Source organism: Ptychodera flava (assembly GCF_041260155.1).
Source record: "Ptychodera flava strain L36383 chromosome 23 unlocalized genomic scaffold, AS_Pfla_20210202 Scaffold_24__1_contigs__length_23054250_pilon, whole genome shotgun sequence".
Taxonomy (NCBI): Eukaryota; Metazoa; Hemichordata; class Enteropneusta; family Ptychoderidae; genus Ptychodera; species Ptychodera flava.
This window is the reverse complement of record NW_027248278.1, coordinates 12,252,407-12,270,976: the sequence shown is the minus strand read 5'-3', so window position 1 is coordinate 12,270,976 and position 18,570 is coordinate 12,252,407. Positions and strand designations below refer to the sequence as shown.

Genomic DNA, 18,570 nt, shown 5'->3' with positions numbered 1-18,570 from the left:
TGAGAAGTTCTATTACGGCAGTTTTGTGGCGGGACCGTGCCTTTCAGAAGAGCATCATGGGAGTTCAGTAGAAGATAAGATTACTCATTAAGTTTGGCAGATTGAGTTACGCAACATGTTCGAACCAGAGATGCAAATCTTTCTAGCAAACCTGTGAGTAAACATACAACAGACTAAACATTCTTGATGAAGAATGGTTTGGAGCCTGAGTCGAGTGAGGTCACCTCGTCAGGAACTCTATAAATAGGGCAGACAAAGTTCGTTTTGACAAAATAGCAACTGGGCTCGGGTCACATGCATTTCAGATGAAGTACGGCTTTCTGGAGCCTTGCTCTCGTTTGTCGTTCCATGGTGTGTTTTGAAAAAGATAAAAAGTCCAACAAAGTGGAAAATCTTCATAACTCTACGGTGTTACATAAGACTTTTACACAGAGCGCCCTCAATACGCAGCAGGAGGTAAAAGGTTCATGATTATTGTAATCTATACTGAACTTCGAGAATTGATAATTAAATGATACACAAAAGCGATAATATGCGGTATGCGGTGGTCGTCACACCCCACGAGCGTACTGTGTACCCTCTAAAGACTCACCACTTTTATTTACACAATTCCCCCCTTACAACGCATTGTCTGAAGGCAACAGACTAAACAGGATCTGTAAAACTGCATTTACAAGATTTAGAGAATATACACATAAAAAATACTTGTGTGGACATCGTGGAGTTTCGACCGAGACTGAAGACAAAAGACCCTTACACCAATATATACGCATTCAACACCTGGTGACACAAGCGTCAATCAAAGGAATTCTCTTATGTAACGAATAGATAGTAATTATATGCTAATCTTCGAAACGCATATAATTATTCAATCTATACTGAACTTCGAGAATTGATAATTAAATGATACACAAAAGCGATAATATGCGGTATGCGGTGGTCGTCACACCCCACGAGAGTGAAAAAGCTAGGCTAGTAGTTATGCTGCATTGCACGGGTACGAAATATCTCCATCGATGAACAACTAATCGTCTATCTGGACTCAATGAATAAAATATATGACTAAATAAATAGGATTGTACAAGGCAGAAGACTAGGAGACTAACAGCGAAAGACTTGTAAACAGGTTGAACAAAATACTGAGAGTAAAATACAAAGCAACATACTCAAAACAGGAAGTATGAAAAAGCCTAAATGCACATAGCCGCTCAGGAAAAACCAGAGATAAAAAACCTACATGGAAAATAGGAAAAAACCTCTGGAAACCTGAACCCGATGCATGCTAGATGTGCCAATGGTTCGGGATTTCTTATTATCGAAACAAACAAAAACTGATTGCAAAAAAAAAAATACAGAAACGAAGTGAAAAACAACTGGTTCAAATAAACAGAATTGCACAGAGTTAGTTGCAGTGCTGGACTTATGGCAAAACTACAAATTAATATTTATAAACAAATGTGAACCGCCGAAAATCTGTTAATCTTGCAGCTATTGGCTGACAACGACTCATACCTAGACAATTTTCGACATTTCTATAAACTGCAGAAAAATTAATTATTGTATTCTGACATTTACTCTCATTAATTCCATGTTGAGCAAGTCGACGATATCATGCAACTGTCCTTAGAGCTAGTGGATATCCATCCGCCGTATATGGCTAAGCACCTGTCTCTCACACTGTTATCAGCTGCTCTCTGCCCTGGAAAGCGTCTTTTAGAAACGTCGGCTTGGCCAAGATGCGTCTGCAGCCCTCAAATGTAGATTGAAGAGGATGAAACGATGTACCGTACAATAGACTGTTCCGGATAAAGTATGGAACCCTCTGATGTCGTTATAGACCACCATTTTCAATGATACTGCCAGTCTTGGCGATGGACTGCAATGTGGAAGATCGGTTCGGCAGGGAATACAGCATCCATAGTCATGCTCGTTGAATACCAATTTTTCCAGTGGAGCCCTCCATTTCTGTACTTTGATACTGTGAACCTGCTTTCAATACTGACATCACATCTGGAAGGGTTTATGTAGATTACATAAGGCTGGGCCATCGAACTCTGTTCTTCATTGCTCCATCTGGAAAAAAAAATAATAACGCAAAAAACGGCAAACTAGAAGATCCATCAACAAAAGTCACGAATGTGATGCCAATAGGCTACATGCAAGAACAAAACTATTTTTGCAAATAAACCACACCAGGTTTGCAAGCTAATATCCCGAAATCTCAGTCACCAAGGTATGCTGCCTCGCATCATTAAGTCATGAATTGCCTCAATGGAGGAGATCGCTGGCGAAAGCCATAATAACATATGATATTAACAAGCCCTGAATAAAGAACATGACCGAAAAGTCATTCACCTCACGAAAGCCTCATGGATGACATAATCGGCGAAAGTAATATTGACAGTCTCTTTCTCACATTACTTTCAATTGAAATGTACGATGGGCCGAGGCCTTGTATTGAAATAAATAAAATCTGAAATCTGAAATAATCGGCGAAAGCAATTATTGACAGGCCCAGGAAATGGGTATGACCGACGAAAAGTCATTCACTCCATAATAGTCTCAATGAAAGACATAATTGGCGAAAGCCATAAACAGGCCATGAAAATGGGCATGACAGGAAAGTCATTCACTCTCGAAAGAGTCTAGATAACGTTAATGTAAATGCAATATCAAATTATATTCCAACAGCACTGCACAAATGGCAAACATGAAAACATGAAAGTCAGCAATCAAAAAACAGACTAGAAGGATGTCGCCTGGAAGATAATTACAACTCTACAACACCTATAAAGCCAAATTACCATTGTAGAAAACTAGCCTCTAACCATGGAGCGACCGAAAGGATGACACTGTCACCAGCATATTGAAAGTAAGACAATCTAAAATGGAAGGTGATGGTTCGTAAAAATCGTCGGGCACTGGCTGTGCCCTTCTTTGTGTGATGTACACGAAACTTTAGGGTAGCACAAAGAGACCTTTCACAAAATCTGCAAACCGCTTAAAATAGCACACGGACATTCCAGAACAAACAACATGGCCTTATCGGAGAAAATTAAGATGATGGATAGCTGACAACACTGGCTTGAACGGAGGACATGACAAGTTGTTTTCGTTCGTGCAATTTTGACATTAAGCATCTACGGCTTCTGCGCCAGGATTCCCACACGCCGAAAGCAAGCGAAAAATAAAGTACGACAGTAAATAACGAAAAAAGTAACAGTGACGCTCCAGAGAAGCAATTTTAACTGATTATCGAAAAACCAACGTACTAGAATGTGATGCAGAAATGAGAGCAGGGAGCCTAAAAAAGGCAGTGCTTATAATTTACGAAAAGTCGAACTTTGCTTGACACCCCATAAAACTGAGAACACGCAAAAACAAAATACAGAGAAAAAGCAAAACAAAACAAAACTGGTGACTCTACCCAGAGCAACTGGCAATGAAAAAGAAAATCAACATTTGTTCGCAAGTTCACGTACCGAACATCTACCAAGTGTTAAAAGATCTGCGAAAACGAAATTGATGATGCCGATTTTCCTTTGAGGAATAGAAAATACCATGCTTGGCGTAACATAATGAAACTTAATAAACATTCACCAACCAACCTGCTTGGAGTAAATCATTCCGTTGAATCAGACGCCAACGTTAGCGGAAACCAAGGATTCATGGTCAGAAAAACCATCATCTAAGACACAGATTGTGGAGACTGTCTCAACAGACGATTTAAGCATACAACATGACAGTGGACGCAAACGTAATGTTTGACAAATGCTTACAACTTCGGAGAAACAATAACAAGCTGTGCTGACAGTAAAGCAAACTGAATAAATTAAATATAAAGTAATTGTACTAAGCTTATTCATCAAAAACCCAAGCAAATCCTACAAATTCATACACAACAAATCCCAAGCAAATCCCACAATTTTACAATGCAAATCCCAAGAATTCCCTCAAATATTTACAGTAAAAATCTCATAAAGTTACAGAGCTTGTAAAAACGTCAACGTGGTTATAATGGAACTCCCAATCACATGTAACAAAGAAGAGTTATCGCTCAACATTTGAGTTAGTCCTGTGATCTTCACAACGGAAATCTTTCTTTTCTGAATATTTATTGATATGCCCCGAGGTCCGCTAAACCAATCTTACCTTTTTTCTTCCCCTCTGCAATAGAGCCCATACAGAAAGGAGGAGACGAATGCTGGGATATGCAACGGTTTTCAAGCAATATTGCAAAATACCCCTGTTCACAAAACATATGCTTCCTGCGTGAAAAGCAATTACTTCAAGAAATAGGTGGAGGAGAATGGAGATGGCATGGGAGAATGAATGAAAGGCAAGCTGAAGCTAAATGACAAATACCTTTAACATATGGCAGACAATTTTGGCTTTTTAAATTTCAATGACCAACGCAAAGTGCCCACTACAGACATGCTTAAAACTGCTTCACTCAGGTCTACTAGGACAATGACGAGAGTCAAAGACAAAATAAGTTTTGATACTACACAGGATTAGATGGATGAGTAGCGAGTTGATTGGGCAGAAAGTTTGATGCACTGGTCGTTGCCTGCTTAGAAGAGATTGGAAAAGTCTATCTGTTCTGCAAATACCACCGTCCGCAACGAAACCGTGAGTCGATCAGAAGGTGGAAGCTGAAGTACTGGACGAAATATGGTCGCAGGTTGCCCGGTAAAGGTTGCAAGAAACTTTTTGACAGTCACAGAATCTGACGTTGTTGAAACAAGCTGCTCATGAGAAAAACCTATTGGAATGGGACTTAGTTTCATCTTCTTAATTTTCTGTTCTCCTCTCCTCCGGAGCGTTGCATTCATTTCTCGACATCGGTTTCATACGCTAATTCGCCAGAAATCTATTCGTAGACGGTCCCCCAGCCGAATACGCTCGTCTGCTAATTTAGATAATTTCATGCGATAAGTAACGAGACAAATACCTTACTTCAGGGACTTCTTTGCTTTTTTGTGTGCCCCTTTGGAGACTGCATACAAAGAGACTTCCAGGTGATCAAATACTCTCCCTTCGTGCTCAAACTGCTGTCTGTTGCATGGTTTAAGGAACTTCGTAACTGTCAGTACACCCTTCTTGGCAGCGTAATAATGGTTTCTGAATTGTTCTAACTGGTCGTCCTCTTGAATTGTGCGAGGTAGCTTCAACTGTCGAGATGGGGCAATAATTGCAAGTAATGATGCTACGCCAGGTGGCGTTGAAGTCAGCTCCTTAGTATCTCTGCAGTGTTGACTGTTGTGTGGACATCGTGGAGTTTCGACCGAGACTGAAGACAAAAGACCCTTACACCAATATATACGCATTCAACACCTGGTGACACAAGCGTCAATCAAAGGAATTCTCTTATGTAACGAATAGATAGTAATTATATGCTAATCTTCGAAACGCATATAATTATTCATTCTCAAATTATCTGCAACGGAGAACAGTGCAGAAAGCTTCTCCACTAGCGTTTCCGTTTCTATGAGGTGTTCGTGTGGCAAAATTTGGACTCAACAATGGAATCGACGGGAATGATGGACAGTATCGGCACTGTATCTGAGTGCATGAAGACGGCTCGTGATTTACCCGAAACATGCTCGTGTGAGACTCTGCTTAGCGTTCAAGGTATTGTTTCATATGTATTAGTCTGCGATCTTGCCGTAGTCTTTTGGCCTGCGTCCATGGGCCAAGGCCAAACGACGATGGCGTGATCCTAGATTACACATATAGATATTCATGAGTATGCTATGGTCCTATCAGTGATCGGTGCTCGGCTCACTAATGTGCCCACCCATAACACCTTGAAGGCCAGGTGTTTCAAATTTCCTACTCCAATCACACAGGCCTGTGCCCAAGCCATAACCGGAGGGGGTGCACTTGTTCCGAGAAGTGGTAGGGGTGTGAGGCCACAGGTGAAAAGCCCATGGCTCATTTCGGATCTAGGGTCTCGTTTATACACCTAAAATAGTGTTTCCTTGCTCTAGAATCACATTCTTTTGCCGTAATTCCTGTAACTCGGGCGAAATGCTTACGGCAGAACATTTAGGCTGAATCGCTCAGCTTTCATCAGCTGTTGGGTCATTGTGACTTGTACGATGACGTAACCGGTTTACTGTCCGCAGAGCACTTGTTGTAGATATCAATGATGACGGCTCAAAAAAGTCAACATCAATGTAGGCATTCCGTATGTAAGAGGCACTTCTGAACTTTTATAGAGGGGTTTTAAATCCCATGGCGTCAATATGTACCACAGAGCGTTCAGCTCTTTGCGGCAAATACTCGCCAACGTCAAAGGTAGAACGGAAAAGCTATTTAAATAAGTGTAGTGTAATTTATCGTGTCAAGTGTGAAGTCTGTGACCAAAAACTACATCGGGGAAACTGCTAGACAACTTGAAACGAGACTCATGGAACATCAGAATCGAGAAACCTCTGCAATTTATGAACACTGTAAAAAGACAGGACATTCAATCAATCCTGATAACGTCGAGATCATCTCATGTGAAGATCATTTTATCAAACACTTAGTGAAGGAGGCCATTGAAATCAAAGCGCAAGGGCCAGCCCTCAATAGGGATGAGGGGAGGGAAATTCCAGCAGTTTACAACGCCCTCCTGCGGCCAGTTGACCGATACGTCGTACCATTCACGGTGACACGACAGCTGATGAAGGCAGAGTAGTTTAGTTGTAATATTCTGCCGAAAGCATTTCGCGCTGAGTTACAAGAATTACAGCAAAAGAATATCATCTCGTTATTGTGGGATCATATTTTAGACCATATTGACCCTTGAAAAAAACATGGCGTTGAAATTTGAAAAAAAAAACCTTATGGCGTCAAAATCAGGGAATCAAGCATTTGAATGTCTGAATTACTTGCAAAGCCCACTACATTTATCTGATTTCTGGCCTGGTCTTTATTTGCTTAAACCTTTTTTGGAAAGACTAATAAATCGAGTAAAAGGACATATCTTTCACTCCGACTAAAATAAGGTTAATCTTCTGAAAACAGTGGACCTCCCCTAGATTTCACAGACCGTATCAACTAATATCTTAGGGAGCCTTCAGTAATTACAGGGGAGTGGGCCAGGGGAATTCCGTGCACACTTTTACTGTAAAATGTAACCCTCCACTATCCTCCAGTCGAAAATGTAACCCCCTGTCCAACATTCTAAAACTTTGCCTTCCCCAAGCACAGGGTTCTGTAGGCATTATTCATCTAGAAGTTATGAATATGATTAATAAATGTAATGTATTGAACGTTTTTTATTATACAATCCTCATCTGTGTCCAGTGTGTCCCTATTACTTTACCCTAGCTATCTCTGTATAGTATTTCAAAGAAAACAGTCCATATCTGTTAATTGCCCTCCCTAATCCCCTTCATTAATTTATTCTGCCCGATCACCTTATCGCCCTGACCAAATAGCTCGTTCGCAACTCATAAGGTAAAATCATTGCCTTTTGAGTTGCCCTCCCCGCGTTGTGATCAGTTTAACAAATTAATGAGGGGATTAGGGAGGGCAATTAACAAATCTGGACTGTTTTCTTTGATATACTATACACACACAGGCACACACTAGACATAGGTAAGGATTGTATAATGAAAACAGTTTAATTCATGACATTTATTGATCATATTCATAACTTCTATACGAATATTGCTTGCAATACCCTGTGCCCCACCAATACAGTATTCTCCCAGGAATAGCTGAAACAATATCAGCTAATTTACATAACAATCGGTTTAATTGATATGTAACTTAGTGAAAGAGATTACAGAGGGGGTGGGGGGCTGGCATCTTTGTGGGGAAGGTCGCAATTTATCAAGCAAGCATTTTTAAGGAACATGATATTTCATACTTTTGTGGGCAGGTCAAAATATCAACTATGAGAAGGGAATATATTTCCGATGTATTGCAACCCAAAAATATCAAATCATAATACATGGACTCTACCAGGCAAACTATTGACAATTTTCCTCCACAAAACAAGCTATATCTGTATGTATATGTATGTTTGATAATGTATTTCAATTTACTTTGCTTGAACTGGGAAGTAAAATGCGCATTTGTTTACAAGAAATTTCATTTTTTGATTTCATCGAAAATGTTGATTTACTATACATAGTAGTCTATGAGGAAACTATGAATACTTTTTAGATCCGCTGTCAGCGACGCGGAGCTTATCAAATAGGTTGATTTTCCGTCGTCGTCCGTCGTCGTCTGTCGTCCGTCGTCGTCCGTCGTCGTCCGTCGTCCGTCAACAATTGCCTTCTCCTCTGAAACCGCAAGTCCAATTGCTTTGAAATTTTATATGCAGTTCACTTACGGTGACCTCACTTAAGTTTGTTCAAATTGTGGTGATATTTGCATATCTGTATTTTTGGGGCATTTTCTGCTGTTTTTGGTAAAAAAATCTTCTTCTCTAAAACCGCTTGTCCGATTGCTTTTAAATTTAATATGCAGTTTACTAGGTGACTACAGTCAGATTTGTTCAAATCGTGGTGAAATTTGCATATTTGTATTTTTAAGGCAATTTTTGTCATTTTTGGTAAAAAAATCTTTAAAAATCTTCTTCTTCAAAACTACAAGTCAGATAGCTTTGATATTTGGTACATATGTCCCTAGGAATGATCTATTTCAGATTTCTTCAAATTGTGCAGAAATATGTAAATTTGCATTTTTAAGACAATTTTTGCCATTTTTGGTCAAAAAATGTTTTTTGCAAAAAGTACTGGTCTGATAGTTTTGAAATTTGGTATAAAGGTTTCTATAGATGAACTTAGTAATATATTGAATTTTGATGAAATCTGTTATTTTGTATTTTTGGGGCAATTTTTGCCATTTTTGGTCAAAAAAATGTGTATTTCCAAAACTGCTCATCTGATAGCTTTGAAATTTGGTATACAGGTTCCTACAGATAAACTTAATGATATTTATTGAAATTATGATGAAATCTGCAATTTTGTAATTTTGGGTTAATTTTTTCCATTTTTGGTCAAAAAATGTGTATTTCCAAAACTACTCATCTGATAGCTTTGCAATTTGGTATACAGGTTCCTACAGATCACCTTAATGATATTTATTGAAATTATGATGAAATCTGTAATTTTGTAATTTTGGGGCAATTTTTTCCATTTTTGGTCAAAAAGTGTGTTTCTCAAAAAGTACTGTTCTGATAGCTTTGAAATTTGGCATAAAGGTTTCTACAGATGAGCTAAGTAATATATATTGAATTTCTGATGAAATCTGTAATTTTGTATTTTTGGGGCAATGTTGCCATTTTTGGTCAGAAAATTTCATTCTCAAAAAACTACTCATCGGATAGCTTTGGTTGACATGTTTTTAGGGATGATCCGATGTGATATATTCAAAGTATGATGAAATTGTGTATTTTTGCAGCTTATTTTAGCCACTTTTTTCTGCCCATTGCATTGAGCTATCAAAGATTTCCACCTTCTTCATCAACATGTGTCAAAAATAGTTACTCTCTACATAAACACAGCGGAGTTATATCGGCCGCCAGGTCGCTTGTTTCCAATACAAAACTAGGTAAATCTGTGTACTTATGTACGCTTCATTATTGATATTTATATTTGTGATTAGACTAGGGTGGTCAAAAGTACATCTAACACGATTTGAACTAATTTGGGATAATTGGATAGTGAAGTAATGTCGATTTAATCTACAAATGTAACCTCATCTGCTTTTCTTTTTACGTTACACACTTGTTTTTATGAGTAATTTGCAATATTGCGATATTCAACTGTACGGCACCCAACACTTTTGAGAAATTTGAAAAATATGAAAATCTAATTATCCCAAATTAGTTCCAATCGTGTTATCTGTGATCAAGAAATTTGATTTTAGAATTTCACCTTAATGTTGATTCACAATACAGGTAGCGTACGACAGAACATTGAACAATTTTTCCGACAATATCTGTGCATTTATAGATTTTTGATAATTGGTATACACTTTGCCACCTGTTCCATATGGTTTTGACTCTTGTCTTTCATCAGTTTGAACTGTTCAAGGTTTTTAATGTAGGATACAACTACATCTGCTTGTGAAACTTGTGGATAAAATGTATGTTTTCACAAGAATCTGTGTATTTGGGCAGTGATTTCCTATTCAGGAAATATCACATGGACAATTGAATGTTTGGCCATAAAAGTAGCTTCTGTCAAAAGTGACCTTCTCCATTACCCCACCCCTGTAATTACTGAAGGCTCCCTTAAGTGACATATAATTTCTCATTTGACCTTTAAACTTTCAAAGAATCCTTTTTCGAACTTTACAAATAATACTTGGGTGAAATTCAATATTATATTCGTTGTTTACGTCTACTCCTTATTATATCAATTGTGAAACATTTATAAAAGCACAGATTTAGCTAGTTTTGTATTGTGAAAAATATTCAGTTTCCTGATAGACTACAACATTTCGGTGAAATTCCAAAATCATATTTCTTGCACGCACATGCACTTATAACCGTCCTAATCTAATCAAGTACTTAAATATAAATTATCAAGTTCTTTAAATACACAGATTTAGCTAGTTTTATATTGGAATATATTGTTCATAGTTTCCTAATAGACTTCATTATGTACAGTAAAACAACAACATTTCAGTGAAATTCCAAAATCTAATTTCTTGTTTAAATGCATGCAACTACAAAATCCAAAACATTTTTGCAAACACATCACATTTTCAAACATTTGAGCTATTTTCCCCAGTATTCAAAGTGTTATTAAACTTTTCTCGTGAACATGGCATGACACTGATTTCTCTTACTCAACTTGAATTTTTTGTTGTTGACTAAAGTGCCCTTTTCTGCTTCTTATCAGAAGAAGAATAACATAATGTTATTATTTCTGTTTATACGCTTTTGGTCAATTCGGTAATCTTTTTGTCATAATTCGATACAAACCTTCATAAAACTTGACATCTTCCAATTATTAATTGTAAAATTTGATCCCCCCCAAAAAAAGTTTTTGTAGAAGTCACCCTCCCCCTGATTTCCACCAACCATCCTCCCCTTAAAAAAGCGAATGCACACTAATAGCCCCATTTTGATCTAGCCGCTGAAGTAGCCTCCCCATTGGGCGGCACGTATACATGTTGAGAAGTAAGGGAAGTTCCCCCTCTCGAGCCATAAGTCTCAGATTCTTACGTAAATCCCCAACAGAAAAGTATATGTCTATTTCAATTTAAAAATGTTCTTACATCTTAGGTGTTTTGTTCGTGTATCTTGAGTGAGATTGCATCTCAACATTTCTGGAAAGTAGAGACTGTGGTAGACATTCGAACTTTGGCGTGTATATTGTATTGTGTAGACCATATGCAATCGTTGTTTTGGTTCGAGAATATTGTTCATGTTGCCAGTATTGTCGATTTACATCCATATCATATACGTGCAAGAGTTGTTGCTCTTTGAATAGATGATGCAAAGTGAAGTATGGTCTCGCTTTGTGTGGAACGCACACCAGGTCTGAGATAGCAGTCGGTAGACGAAGTCGTCTACTACAATATCATGATAACTAGCCACTAATCCCAAAAGTGGCAACAACAACTCTAAATTTAAAGTAAACTTGACCAATGGTTTTACCTGGGCCGTATTTGATATTTACATTTTGAACTGAATTTAATGTTTCAAACGCTGTGCAGATGTAAAAAAGTCCACAAGCCAAATCTTACTTATGAACACCAGACCAGATAATCGTTAATCATCTGTGTTTGCATACAGCAAACACATACCCTGAAACTTAGCGAGTATTTTTCAAGAGTGTAACCACGTTGAAGGCAAAGATCTTATAGAGGAAAAGCCAGTTTATATTGACTGCTATGTGACTCAGATTTCGTTCTTCTTTAGAAAGTGATATTGAGTAAAAGCTGATAAAGTCTACATATATCGTTTTGTGGTGACCTATAGACTTGATTCAAGTTGGTGATTGCATCCTTTCCTACCTCAGACCTCAGTTACAAAGGCAGGGTGTTTATGGAAGAACTGTGCATAAAGTAATTTCAGCAAGATAAATGCAGTGATGATGGCGTAGGGTCATATCGTGTGTGTGTGTGTATGTATGTATGTATGTATGTATGTATGTATGTATGTATGTATGTATGTATGTATGTATGTATGTATGTGTATGTGTGTGTGTATGTATGTATGTATGTATGTATGTAGTATGTATGTATGTATGTATGTATGTATGTATGTATGTATGTATGTATGTATGTATGTATGTATGTGCATATGTATGTGCGTACGTATAGACACGTACATACACACGTATGTTTGTCTTTGTATGTGTATGGTCTACTTTAGAGTCATTTCATGCTAATTCAAGTGTTAGCTTGTTCAACGTTTAATGTTTCTGTTCCTGCTAGAATGTTCGGCGATTTGTCAAGCTGCAAGACATTCTGACCAGTTTAAGGACTTGGGGAATTCCCTTGAGGTGATGTCAGATGCATTGTGTCGGCAATATGAAGACAATATACTCTCTAATGAAGGTAGGCTGATATTTTTATGTAATGTTCCAGCTTGTTTACATTTTCCTTGAAAAATGTTGCCATATAACGTACATCTCCCCATAACGAGGAATATCGATCATTTTGCATTTACCCACTACCTAGAATTTTAGTTACGTTTTCTAGACCCCATGGCTTTGCTTGCGCATTTGTAATAGTGTAGGCAAGGTGTGTCACTGGAGGGTAGAAATAGATTTTGAGAGCAGCGAAGAGACGACAGTCTAGAGACTATAAGTGTATCTACTTGGTTGATGCAAACCATAGACTGTCTATGTATAAACCCAGCAGTATGAGCAATGGCTTGTATATGATAAAAAAAATGGTAGCATAAGAGGTATGCCAGAGTGTAATTGTAGAGAGCTCTATAGGTGACTGTATATTATAGACTTTGTCGGTGTACATCAACACTGGTCGGCAGTTTTGCTCTTGCTAAGACAATGTCATACTCATTTCACGACGAAATCACAATCTAAACAGATCTGGGCAACAAGGATACCTGTCTGTATATTATTGTCACTTAGCATGGTTGAGTGGAAGTGTAGCTATGGGTTATCTTTGATACGTGCACTCTGGGGTAGAGCGTTTGAGTAGAAGAGACGGCCACCAGATAGATAGATAGAAATACTCTAAATCGTCGTATTTTTATTAGCTGAGTAACACACAAATAACATGGTAAACTACTATGGCTATGCTAGTCTAACACAAGTCGTCAGGTCACGGTCGTCTCGGAGTGTCTCCGCAGGTTCTCCCCAAACGTCTTCATTGAAATCGATTTCCAGTCTTGTCCGTCTGGCACACTAAAATGCACGGTTTATATCAATTGAGAATGTGCATATTGTCATGACTTTGGTATGAGTCCCTAATTAGGTAAAGGCGGTCGGCAAAGTGAAAGGTAGGAAGGTCGCTCCCACCGAAGTAGAATATCAAACAGGACGTATATCTATCGACGTAGCGGCCGGTCAATACTAAACAATAATCGGCTACTTCAAAGGTCACGAAAATAAACATGGGGAAACCATTCTGACAATGAACCACAATAAACTCAAGGGTACAATTATGAGCGATCGTCGGGTTATATCATATTATATACCATTTCAGTCCAACTTTGCATATTGAAGGTGCAGATAGCCCTCTAAGAATTAATACATCTGTCTGCAACAAAAATGAATAAACTGCACTAATTTTGGTGTTAGAAATCTTAGTTAAACGTCACAAATCTTACCGAATTTAAAGTTTTTCCACATCTATTTAGCAATACTCTTTCTGAGATGTCTTTAAATTGTGATTAAATTTAAAACACTGTTTCACTTTCACCTTTGAGTCCTTTGTGAAAAGACGCTATCGTGAAATCAATGTATTTAGATCAAAAGTCTGTCTTTCAGTACCTGGTGAAGTACTTATGTGTTATGAAGGTTTGTGTCAATTATGACAAACCATCACAGCAAAACTGCCATTTGATATCACATAATGGTCTCTCACTGTGAGCATGGTTTTTAACCACAGTCTTTCCACCAAAGATGGAGTGACTGCGTGAACTCTATCATAATAAGTGAGAGCAAAGATACAGCTTCATTAGCACGGTTTTTAATATCCGATTTTGATAAATTAAGATTTTGATTATAATATCCTCTCTCATTTTTTAAGGTGCATCAATAATTATACAAAGTATTGCCCTACACGGATTGATGAAAATTGAGTATACCACTTCCAGCATGCAAAGCAATGAAGATGAACTACATCAACAACGGGAGCTTGGTTTTACAGATCATCAATTGATGCGCATGGAAACCAGACAGTACGGTGAGCTGGAAGAGAGTCAATCTAATCACGGGGACACCGACACACAGAATCTACAGGCGTGGATAAATACCTGTAACAGCAAGTGTAGGCATCAAGATTATCAACGTGACCATGAGGAACTTATCAAAGGGAAAGAACATTCACAATTAGAAGAATTTTGTTCCAATACACATTACAGAACAACTGTAGAAGGGAAAAGTGAATGTGACACATATAATGTGATTCTCAATGGCAGGCATGCACGACTTCACGAATGTGGCGAATGTGGGAATACTTGTGCCGGCACAAACCGTCTTGATACTCACTCGAATAGTTTGGTCCAGTCAGGTGTCTTTCAACATAACACTGAAGATTATGGAAAACCGTGTACTGAGACAAAGGACATGAAACAACATAAATGCAGTATTCGTGGTAAGAGATTCAAAGACAAGTCATCTGAAGAGACGACGCACTTGAATATCACAACGCATGAATGCAAGGAGTGCGGTGAAAAGTTTACCAAAAAGCAGTCTCTTAAGACACATATGTTGACCCACTTAAATGTTAAACCATTGCAGTGCAAAGCGTGTTTTGAAACGTTTACGTACAAAAACACCCTACAGAAACATATGTTGATTCACTCAAATGCCAGACAAAATGAATGCACAGAGTGTGGGGAAACTTTCAACGACAAGAGCTCTTTTCAGATACACATGCTGTCACATACAAATATCAGACTACACGAATGCAAAGAGTGTGGTAAAACTTTTAGCTTCAAAAGTTCTCTTCAGATGCACATGTTGGCACATAAAAAGGTCAGACCACATGAATGCAAAGATTGTGGTAAAACATTTATCCACAAGACTTCTCTTCAGGCACACATGCTGGCACATCAAAATGTGAGACCATATGAATGCAAAGATTGTGGTAAAACATTCAGCTACAAGGGTTCTCTTCAGATGCACTTGTTGACACATTCAAATGCCAGGCCACATGAATGCAAAGAGTGTGGTAAAACATTTAAACTTAAATACTTGCTTAAGAGACACATTTGGACCCATACAAATGTCAGACCATTCAAATGCGAAGAGTGCCCTATCACATTTGCATGCAAGAGCAAACTAAAGACACATATGTTGATTCACTCAAATATCAGACCATACGAATGCAAAGAGTGTGGTAAAACATTCAGATACAAGAAATCTCTTCAGATACACATGGTGTCACATACAAATTCCGGACCACATGAATGCAAAGAGTGTGGTAAAACATTTAAATACAAAATCGGTATCAGGAATCATATTTCACCTAGGGGGTGCAAAGTGTGTGGTAAAACATTTACCCCTAATTGCAATCTCAAGACTCATATGTCAGTTCATTCAAAGACAAACTTGACCCCAAATAGACACAACGAGTTTCTGAAGCAGCCCGTTTTGACCCACTCAAATGTCAAACCATTCAAATGCGAAGAGTGCCCTATCACATTTGCGTACAAGAGCCAACTGAAGACACATATGTTGATTCACTCAAATATCAGACCACACGAATGCAAAGAGTGTGGTAAAACATTCAACTACAAGAAGTCCCTTCAGATACACATGGTATCACATACAAATATCAGACCACACGAATGCAAAGAGTGTGGTAAAACGTACAAACACAAGATATCCCTTCGGATACACATGGTGTCACATACAGATATCAGACCACATGAATGCAAAGATTGTGGTAAAACTTTCAACTACAAGAACTCCCTTCTGATACACATGGTGTCACATACAAATATTAGACCACATGAATGCAAAGATTGTGGTAGAACATTTAAATACAAGAGTGGTCTCAGGTATCATATTTCAACTAAGGAGTGCATAGTTTGTGGTAAAACATTTACATGTAAGCGTGATTTCAGGCTCATATGGCAATTCATTGAAAAACAAACTTGCCCCAAATAGGCTCTCCCCTTAGTGCAAATGTCTAGTTTGCAACAAGACGTTTCAAACGAGCAATACTTTAAATATTTCTACAAGAACCTACTTAACGTTTAAACCACTTAAATGCAAGAAATTTGACATGTACATAATATGGCAGCACATATATTGATACACACAAATTTTAGATCATATGAGTAAAAAGTTTGCGGTAAAACATTTTCAAAGGAGCGCTATCACAAAATACAGTTTAACCCATTCTGGTGTACCACCATATGCATGTAAAGAGTGTGACAAAACATCTGGCACTTTGCTACATTGCTTCACAAAGGTGTGAAACCACATGTACACAAAGAGTGTGGTAAAACATTTACAACTGCAAGTGGTCTCAGAAGACACACTATGGCCAATCAGGTGCCACACCATTCGAATGCAAGGACAGTGGTAGATGAGATGCAGATAAATGTCGCTTTGTGAGCTTTGTGTTGAAACACTGACAGGTCAGTTTGTACGAGAGGAATATATTTCAGGAAACTGCTGAGCAGATGTGAATAAAACGCGGAATCAGCGAGCTATGAGACACATAAAGCGAACCCTGTGGTATGACAATGTCTACTACAGTTTTCGTACCAGTATACCATGAGCATTTAGATGAGCATTATGTTTAGATGATATTATCAGAGTAGTGTGGTCATGCCAATTATCATAGATTGCCTGTCTGTCGAAGTATTTTCCTGAGTTTAAAATAGCGTTTTAAGTAATTCAAAATAGTTGTTAATATATGAGATTACGGTTATCTAGGATAACTTTGGTTCAAGTTTTGGTACCAAGTGTACAATTTTTGACACTTTAAGAACCTACAGGGACAAAAAGAACACTTTGCCACCACTGCTGAAATTGTACTTTTATCCAAATATGTAGTTTTGTTTGAAAGTATGCTATCATTATATTTAAACTTAATAGCAATTCAATCAAAAACTGATAAATGTGATAAGATTGTGAGATCATTTTTTATTAGCTTGTGTATGCAAGAGACGCCAGAAAGAGTACTGATATTTGTCCGGTAGTCTGGATATATGTCTGTCTATCAGTCGGGTATCCCTCTTCGGACCATAATTTCGGATCTCAACTACCGAACATCATGCAACGGATTTGAATATTTTAAATGTTCGTTAGAAGTATCTAGAAAAGATTTGAGCCTTGATAATGTGATTCAAACCGAACAAGAATATTGTGATATATTTCTCCATCTCAATTTGAATTATGGATCGTATTATACGATTTTTTGAATGCTAAATGTTTTTGCAGATTGGAAATATAAAAGAAATTAAAGCAGGTTTATATTCCAGGATTGTGTACGATGTTGCTTTGTGTATTTTATGAACATGAGTTATGAATAGCCATATGCAACAGATAGGTGCACTTTGTGTTTGACTATATACAGTAGGGGCGTCACTGTCTATGGTTTGACATAAGTGTTAACAGACAAATTGTATCAATCAATTTTGCAAGAAGATCTGCTTCCGTCCATGCAAAGCCACTGCCGAGGAATTTGTCATTGTTTTGTATTTAGAGCTTTAATTAATCTTGTACCAATGAAAGCAATGGCAGCAATAATAATTTGGAAAGGGCACTGTTCAAGATTTACAGAGTAAGTCGTCACCAACCTAACTTATAGGATCTGTCAAAGGAGGAATTTTCACGGCCTAGTAGAAAGTCAGCAAAACCTGCAGATCGCACGCCCTCAACGATTGGGCCAAAGATCGGCGAGGCGATGATTTAGCGTATTTGACTGACGACTGTTTTCTCCTACGGTATACCAGTATTAGTAATTTCCCCCTATTTTCTCATCGGCTGTCAGTCTGTTTTAGCTTCCTCATTTCAGGAATGATTATGTTAGCACGTGGTGTAACCAAATGCAGATTCGGTATGAATGATATGATGCAGTGTGTTTTGCAAGGACAGTTCAGAATCAAGCCCATTTGGGGAAGGATAATGCACCATTTTAATTTTTCGAAAAATCAACACTATCCTCTTCTCTCATTGAGTAAAATCATGGTTCGCGGACTTTTTAAATTTCAAATATTGGAATTTCGTTTGTCTAATTCTAAACTTTGCACGATGACCTCTGATTTTTTTCTTAAATTGGTAAGAGTATTGCCTTTCACTTTCGAGGGGAATACTGCCTATATCACGTGGTCGCTTTTGTATTCGTTAAATGGTGTTTAAGAACTAGATTTTGCACGAGAATGTTTGGTATAAGAACATTATTTCATTATGCGGTTTCGTCTTCTCTGCTCGAACGAAGAATTGAAATAGCCAC

The 18,570-nt window shown here is 37.9% G+C and overlaps 2 protein-coding genes across 5 annotated transcripts; one reads left to right on the top strand and one right to left on the bottom strand.

The window, feature by feature from the left end:
* Positions 1 to 533: 533 nt before the first annotated feature.
* On the bottom strand, positions 534 to 5,330 carry LOC139124835 (uncharacterized). Of its 4 annotated transcripts, XM_070690947.1 has the most exons (3): positions 4,960 to 5,330; positions 4,153 to 4,268; positions 534 to 2,073 (listed from the first exon to the last, which is right to left on the bottom strand). In XM_070690947.1, exons 1-3 carry the CDS (start codon positions 5,328 to 5,330, stop codon positions 2,030 to 2,032), a joined length of 531 nt encoding a protein of 176 aa, XP_070547048.1. In that variant the 3' UTR covers positions 534 to 2,029. The 4 variants fall into 4 exon arrangements, 1 of the variants encoding a protein (XP_070547048.1); XR_011550059.1 differs by lacking the exon at positions 4,153 to 4,268 and having other exon boundaries at positions 4,955 to 5,138; XR_011550061.1 differs by lacking the exon at positions 4,153 to 4,268 and having other exon boundaries at positions 4,960 to 5,101.
* Positions 5,331 to 5,428: 98 nt separating this feature from the next.
* Positions 5,429 to 17,595, top strand: LOC139124834 (zinc finger protein 791-like). The gene is made up of 3 exons (XM_070690946.1): positions 5,429 to 5,634; positions 12,400 to 12,522; positions 14,185 to 17,595. Exons 1-3 carry the CDS (start codon positions 5,526 to 5,528, stop codon positions 16,269 to 16,271), a joined length of 2,319 nt encoding a protein of 772 aa, XP_070547047.1. The 5' UTR covers positions 5,429 to 5,525; the 3' UTR covers positions 16,272 to 17,595.
* The last annotated feature ends 975 nt before the right edge of the window (positions 17,596 to 18,570 follow it).

What these genes read in the sequence shown, in the direction of transcription:
- LOC139124834 (XM_070690946.1), top strand. Translation starts at nt 5,526, where the DNA reads ATGGAATCGACGGGAATGATGGACAGTATCGGCACTGTATCTGAGTGC. An exon ending in GACTCTGCTTAGCGTTCAAG is followed by an intron (nt 5,635 to 12,399) that starts GTATTGTTTCAT and finishes TGTTCCTGCTAG; the next exon opens with AATGTTCGGCGATTTGTCAA. An exon ending in CAATATACTCTCTAATGAAG is followed by an intron (nt 12,523 to 14,184) that starts GTAGGCTGATAT and finishes TCATTTTTTAAG; the next exon opens with GTGCATCAATAATTATACAA.
- LOC139124835 (XM_070690947.1), bottom strand. Translation starts at nt 5,330, where the DNA reads ATGCGTATATATTGGTGTAAGGGTCTTTTGTCTTCAGTCTCGGTCGAA. An exon ending in AAAGCAAAGAAGTCCCTGAA is followed by an intron (nt 4,269 to 4,959) that starts GTAAGGTATTTG and finishes CTTTTCACGCAG; the next exon opens with GAAGCATATGTTTTGTGAAC. An exon ending in TGCAGAGGGGAAGAAAAAAG is followed by an intron (nt 2,074 to 4,152) that starts GTAAGATTGGTT and finishes TTTTTTTTCCAG; the next exon opens with ATGGAGCAATGAAGAACAGA.